The sequence below is a fragment of the Lathyrus oleraceus genome, chromosome 1 (assembly GCF_024323335.1).
Source record: "Lathyrus oleraceus cultivar Zhongwan6 chromosome 1, CAAS_Psat_ZW6_1.0, whole genome shotgun sequence".
NCBI lineage: Eukaryota > Viridiplantae > Streptophyta > Magnoliopsida > Fabales > Fabaceae > Lathyrus > Lathyrus oleraceus.
The window spans coordinates 104191451-104199069 of NC_066579.1; the positions used below are offsets into that span (position 1 = coordinate 104191451).

General features: G+C 31.6%; 1 protein-coding gene across 1 annotated transcript; it reads right to left on the reverse strand.

The window, feature by feature from the left end:
- Window positions 1-4452: 4452 nt before the first annotated feature.
- Window positions 4453-6569, reverse strand: LOC127115483 (bidirectional sugar transporter SWEET7b). Its single transcript, XM_051047020.1, has 6 exons — window positions 6449-6569; window positions 5999-6035; window positions 5312-5528; window positions 5020-5181; window positions 4789-4911; window positions 4453-4667 (listed from the first exon to the last, which is right to left on the reverse strand). The coding sequence occupies exons 1-6, from the start codon at window positions 6489-6491 to the stop codon at window positions 4539-4541; spliced, it is 711 nt and encodes a 236-aa protein (XP_050902977.1). The 5' UTR covers window positions 6492-6569; the 3' UTR covers window positions 4453-4538.
- Window positions 6570-7619: the final 1050 nt, after the last annotated feature.

Consider the following 7619-nt stretch of genomic DNA (forward strand, 5'->3'; position numbering starts at 1 on the left):
ATCAAGGCATTGTTTGTATTGAGTGAAAAAGCTACTTGACCTAAAAAGCCTACCTAGTGATGGTGATAATCCTTTGACAAACCCCTTTGAGTTGTAAAATGAAATATATTTGTTCTTTCAAAGTTGCAACCCTTAGCCAAATTTTAAAAAAAAATTCACTACCTTATATTAAGGATAGTATAGCAAGTAGAAGGCAAGGGTATTGTAAAAGCGAAAGTCGGGGAGAAGAATGAAAAAGGAAAATTTTCAAAAGAAACTCAAATAGTATTGGTGCATTGAAAGAAAAGAAAATTGCTTTGACATAAACCAAAAAAAAAAAAGTCAAGCATACAAAAAGAAAGGAGGCACCAAAATAATGGTTGTAATAAAAGTGGAAAATAAAGAAAGAGAAATATGTAAAAAAAAAAAAAAACTTATGCTCTCTTATCTTTAGGCTTTTGAATCAAAAGAAAAACCAATATTTTTTGTAAGCCCAACCACGTTACAACTTAAGGAAATACCTTAATGATCCATGACTAATGATATAACTTGTGATACTATTGAAACAAAATACAAAGTATTACTATAGTATATGCATTTTTTGAGTTTACGAGGGAAACACTAATCATTGAAAGATACTCAGTGAGATCATGATCCTGAAAAATGATCAACTATTGACTTTGATTTATTTTTAAAATATTACTTTGGTTAAGCAAAATATTAATCCCCATGTTATGGTTCATGGATAGTCATGATATTGATTATGAATTTGTATTTAAAAAAGAACATCATGTCACAAAAACAATTTAAAAAAACTCCTGACCCAAAGTCAGTCAACTGGTTGATAGAAACATGCAACATTTTTTGAGTCATATGATAATTTGTTTGAGGACAAACAAAAGGGTAATTTGGGGAGAGTTGATAAGTGAAAGATTTACGTTAGATGCATCGACACTTATTTGCATATTTTACAAGTAATCATCACAAAACCACTGATTTATCTATGAAAAGTAAAGAAACACATGTTTTCACTTTTCTTGTATGCATTTATCAAAAAGAGGTGAAAAGAAATGGAGAACCACAAATCAACACGAATAAAAAATGAAAAAGCAAACTCTGAAGAATCAAGGCTCGCTAGGCTCCATCTACAGGCACATTGGGCACATTGTAAGGTTAGGTGGTAACACCTGGTGCAAGTATTTTATGGTGAAGCAAGGGTTAATACGCTAGTCGAAAGGGTGGTGTGTTGGGTGAGCAAAGGCAGCCAAAGACACATGGAAGACATGAAAGTGTTTCTTTCTAAAGAAGAACACATATTAGTCAAGGTTGTCAGAGCAGGGTAGGCGTGCTGGGCGAGACAACGGTTCACCCAACACGAGGCTTAATTTTTTTTCTATACATATAAGTTTTCTATTCATTACAAAGGGAGTTTAGGTGGATCGTAGGAGTACGAAATTGGAGTAGGTTCACTCTGATCTACAATAGGAGGATAAAAACGAAAGTCTGAAGGCATAAACACTTCTCAGGTGATATGCATATCTCGTTTCTATAGTCGACGTCTCTAGAAAGACCAACTGTTGCGCTAACCATATGTAAGTAGCTAAAATTTATGTCATTGGGGTTAGATGTAGTCATTATACTCATATTCTAAATAGGCCATAACGCTTTATGTAAGTCTACTCATGTTGTAATATTGACGACTCTTTAATCTTAATGCTTGTTTTAGCTTTGCAACCTAAAACCTATTTTCATAGTGTGACATGACATCGAAAGGTACTTGTCATTACTAGATCTAAGATAATCATCTATTGAATACTAAGCCTAGACATAGGTATAGGTTCAATATCCGCATGCATTGTAGCAGAATCAACATGGTGTCTAGCTCTTTTGCGACTGTTATGACTTAATGCTCTGTGTTGGTTAATAGTAACATATATCTTCCTATTAGATAATGCACTAACCTCACTGCATAGAGACCAAAAAAAGATACGAATGAGGGCAACACGTGTTAATATTATACATTAAGTAGAAGAGCATATTACTGACTTATGGATGTGCATGATAGATACGTAAGGATGAAATCTGCCCCAACAAGTATTCTCATAGTTAACACCGACATCTCTAACTTTACTTTCTATTATTTATTTTTCTCACCATTTAATTTTCTACATCACAACAAATACAAAACCTTACTTTTACTTAGAATAATAAACCATTGCTACTATGTCTTTGAAACTACCAATCTATGTGGATATGATACTTGTAAAACTTACTTTTACTGCTAACACAATAGGCATATACTCAGCGGTACTATTAAGCATCCGTTGGCTTCACAATACCCACATGCTCCCATTAAATGAAACAACGAATCCTCCGCTCATCACGGGAGACTATGGTAGAATCTGAATCTACAACAGGCTGTATTGAAAAAGATGGGACAACATCTACACCCTTTACGGTGAGTCTACCATAATCCATCCATTTACCGTCTTTAGAATACTCATTAGAAATCTCAGAAAAGGCATTAGAGGCTTCATCACCATCTTTTAAAAAACCCTCACCAGTCCCAAAATTATAGCTACGAACGATGAGGTTTAGGTTTGGTTTGGTTAACCTCTAACGGTCCAATTTTTGGCACATAAGGGTATTCTATTCTAGTGGATGATGAAGAATCATCCCCACTAGGGGTATTTAACATATTTATAGGTACATTTCCTAGACTGACCATGACATAAACAGAAAAATGAAAAAAATAATAAAATGTGAGAAAGAGGGCTAAAAGCGATATCTGAAGAAGAACTTAGTCGAGGAAATAGTTAAAAACAAAATGATTTTGAAGACGACGATGAATCAACGAATGCAAAATCCATATAGAAAGGAAGGGAATGCACCTCTCTCCCAAGCTTTTCACATTAGCTTCCAGGCATTTCCCTTTTCTCGATAATGTAGCTAGCTTAGTTTTCTACAAAGACTTCTCATTTGCTACGCCATGACAAACCTTGGGGTAGCTATCTTGGGCCGTCCGTAAGACGCAGTAAAGGAAATGACTAATTGCCATTTTGAAGCCATATAAACACTCACCATATATATACATCATCACATCTGGAACTAATGACATGATTCTCTCTCATAACTTATTCTATCCTCTTTCTGATTTAATAACTGACTTGGTAGTTAGAATACTAATATTACAGGTCCATTCCACGCTACCGCATCAGATATCTGCACCATCACATTGAGAGTCCCTCTCAACGGTCTATCAACAATTTTGATTGCATAACGAAACATATCTTATATTATCCTTAATTTGGATTAATTGGATCTTCTCTAATATGATTGTTTTCTCGTGACAACTCCATCAACAAAATCCATACTTAAGAGAATATATTTAAGTGTCATGCCTTACTTGATCCTATGGTTTGTTTAAGTGTCATGCCTTACTTGACCTTATGGTTTATGTAGTGGGTTCTTATAGTCGATATCTCACTTATTTATTATTTGTGAGGTAATGGCAACATTCTGGTATTTGATTTGTAGGTGGCTTGTATGATCTTTGTCCTAAGAAATCTTCCATTCCCTTTTCAATCTCAATCGTAATTTTTTTGTTTTGTTAATATACGTCCCAATTTAATTTTCTCTAAAAAACTAGACTATATGTCATTAGTATGAAAAAAAACTAGACCATAAGATCATTATATACCGTGGATATTTTGTTAAATTAATTATTAAACTAATCAATCTATTATAAACTATTATTAATATAAAGTTATGGCACTTACTTATTTAATCATTGTTTTATTAGAAAGTTAATCACGTTGGATAAAACTCTAGACAACTATGAGAGTAATCCACCTCTTATCCTCTTTTCTCTCGTAATTTATAAAATATAAACCATTATTGATAAAATCACACATCTAATAATTCTTTTTTTTTATAAACTAAAGAGTTATGAAAGAGAGTACAAAGCTCCATAACAAATAAAAAGAGCAACACAAAAAAACGCAGCAGGTACGATCCCATGAGCACTACACCAATTGCAGGCAACAAAAAACGCTGACGTTTGTTCATTCGATAGAATGATTTATTAAAGTAGAAACGTAAATTATGAGATTAAAGGAGATTATTTGTCCACTCGATAGCTTAACGTTAGCATTTTATTAACTGTATTCATATGTCTATTTCACATATTAATTGATAAAAATTAAAGAGATAAATATTTTTATAATTGTCCCCATAATTTTTAATTATCTCATGCGAGAAGCATGCATCGAAATATATAAGGCGAATTCTTTGGTATCTATGATAAGCTAGAATTAATCAAAAATTTAATTTTCTTAAAAGTTAAAAGTTACTATAAATAAGTTTTTAAGTAGGTTGAATGTTGATTACTATATCAAACAAAACCTTACTGGATAAGTAGGTTGCTTGGGATATAGATTTACAAAATGAAAATCATGATTATGAGAAAGTATCTACAAATTCCAATATAATACCAATAAAATTTTTGTATAGTATCCAAGTTTGTTTATATAGAAAAAAACAGAAGTGCAATTATCAGATCAAACTGCAGCTACAGCTGGTTTTGGAACATGATCTTCAGCTTCCTTTTTATTTCTACCCTTGCACCAGAAAAAAGCATATAGCAGAAGCTGAACAAGTCCAGAAATTACTCCAATGCCATTGCTGATCTGCAATAATTAAAACAAAGACATGTTCATTAATAATGAGTTAATTAAAAAATCTTTCATCTTATTAAACTATAATTATTTACTCACATAATCATATATAAATAACTATTCAATTAATTACCAGGACATAAATGTCAAGAGGGTGAATGAGAGCATATGTAGTCCAGCACAATCCATTAAGAAAGTTAGCCAAAGAGAGCCAAAATGGCATGTATTCAACACTCTTAGTTTTGATAACCTTTGCCTGTTCATAACAAAATATTAAAATGAGTTAGGATTGAAATCTATACCTTGCATTATAAGAGTTTAATTTACATATAAAGTGACAATGGGATAGAAGTTAGTTACTTACCATGACAGTAAGAGGAGAAACATACATCATTATATTGAAGATATCACAAATAATACCAACCACCAAGGATCTTTTGGTAGTGCCATGTAATGCTAACATTGTTACAAGGACAATGGCAGCAAAGAAAATAGCCTCAATGAGAAGAAATAGAAGCAACTTCTTCTGAAATTAGAGAAAAAAAATAGTGAGTATCATGATAGGAATGGTTATATTAACAAGAAGCTTAACAAGTCTTAAAAATTCAAATACTCAACAAATATTTATGAACCAGTCAATGGCATAATATACCCACCCTTCCTTTGTTGTTTGCATAGACATAAAATATGGTGAGATAGACGAACTCGAAAACAAGTCCAACACCATTGATGGTAACAACCAAAAGACTATTTGGATGCACAAAAGGTAATCCATAGAATACCCAAAACGCACAATTCAACACGGTAGCTATGTATGGATCAGGCTTGAACTCCTCTACATCTTTCTTCTTTATGATTTTATAGAAAGTTGGACTGCAATTCATTCCAATAATTAATATATCTTAATAAATAATCAATAGGATAATTAGGATGTAATCATCAAGATTATACTGAAATAACAGGAAAATCAGATATATGCTTCGCCGCTATCTTTTTGGATGACCAAAATATAATTTTATAATTTTAAAGTTAAATTTTCCAATGCCAAAATATAAATAAAAAAAATAAAATCTAAATGTTGTGACACAAATTAAAAAGAATAATTTATTTTTAATTAATACACATTATGTTTACCAATATCATGAATAAAAAAAATGCAGATGGACACAAGTTTTAGAAGTGAATATAATTTTATAATAACTATAGAATAATTAATTAAAAACAAGCTAGAAATTAGTTTTTTGCATGATCATAGTTTAAACAGTGTAATCGAGAACAGTATGCAAAATCAATCACGATTCACGCATAATCTAGAGCAGAGTAAACAGAGAAACTGAATATACGCTGGTGAGAAGAACAATCCGAAGGAGATAACATTTCCTGCATTCAACAAAACCGAACATTCATCAGAATCGATTATTAGAAAAAGCTAATATTATTCATTCTTCATGCATGAATCGATTTTAACAAAAAAAGCTGAAACTAACTGAAACTGATCGAATTTAACGCTACGATCCAAACTTAAAACCTAACAGAAAAATCAAACTCGATTCAATACAAGAAGATGAAGTAATTAACAAACCTATAATTTCCATAACAGAACATTGATTAAAATTAATTTAAAATTAATTTCCATGCATGATGAATTAATCAACAGAAAAACATACAATCAACTGAAACTGAAATTAAACACAAAATTGCATTAATCAGTGAAAGCTCGAACAGAAAAATCAAATTCATATACGATTTCTGCAATTGAAAAAGTGAAGAAAAAGAAGAAGTCATTGACAAACCTATAATGCCAACAATGTTACGAGCTACTGAAGCGTTCACCATTTTTCTGCACAAATAGTGAAAAACAGAAAACACAAGAAAAGAGAGAGAAAGAATGAGAAGAAGAACAAAAAGCGTGAGCGTGAAGAAGAATGAGAAAAATGACGCTTATATAGGGTTTTTTTCTTTGGGCTTTCTAATGTTAATTTTAATTAAAAAGTTAAATGATAAGTTTCTTTTTGAATTTTCGTGATTATCTTCTTTTCTGTTCAGCTTTATTTTCGGCTTTAAGTAACTTCTTTTTTGTTTTGAAAATTATTTGAAATTAGAACTTATCTAGTCTATTTTTCTATTTTTAAAAATGCATTGCAAATCAAAGATATGAGTTGTGTGACAGTGTTATGATTAATTCTGTTTTTTTTGCTTGAAGAACAAAAAATTCCGTTTCTTTTTTATTACGCTACAATTTATTTTAAAATTTTAAATACGAACTAAATTCGACTTTAAAGAGGTGACGCTAGATGAATTGGCGTATGCTCTCTAAGTTAAAGAGGTGACGTCAATTGGATTGACTTATGCACATGGTGCTGTCAATCCAATTGGCGTTCATGTGTAAAAAAGGAGAGGAGGCGCCAATTGATCTGACGCCTATGTGTATTACGTAATTTTTTGATATAAACAGAGGTGCGTTGGTTACACAGAAACATACTTGAAGGCGAAAAAATTAGAAGTATTGAGAGACTCGATATCTTACGTGAATGGGTACAAGTAAAAAATGATATGGATGCTAGAGAAGTGATGTTTTGACCAAATGATATAAGTTTGGTTGTTCTAATCCGTTAGAAATGTTGTTTTTAAATGTTTTGGTTGTCGCGCAAAAGTCAATTGTTGACCAAAAGTCAACTGTTGTATAAATGGTCAATTTTGTAGTCTTTGTACATGTATGAACTTTGTATGTGATTGTATGAAATGATATTTGATATTTGAATGTATTGATTGTTTGAAATGAATTGTATGGATATGAAAGACATTGAAATGAATGAACATGATAACATGAATCAACGGACACGAATTTTGAATGAATCAAGATCTAAGGACCAAAATGGACAATGATTCGGACCTATCCAACGATTCATGGACCAAACACCAATGAAAATGGCATGGAATAGACTAAGTGATGAACTTTATGAA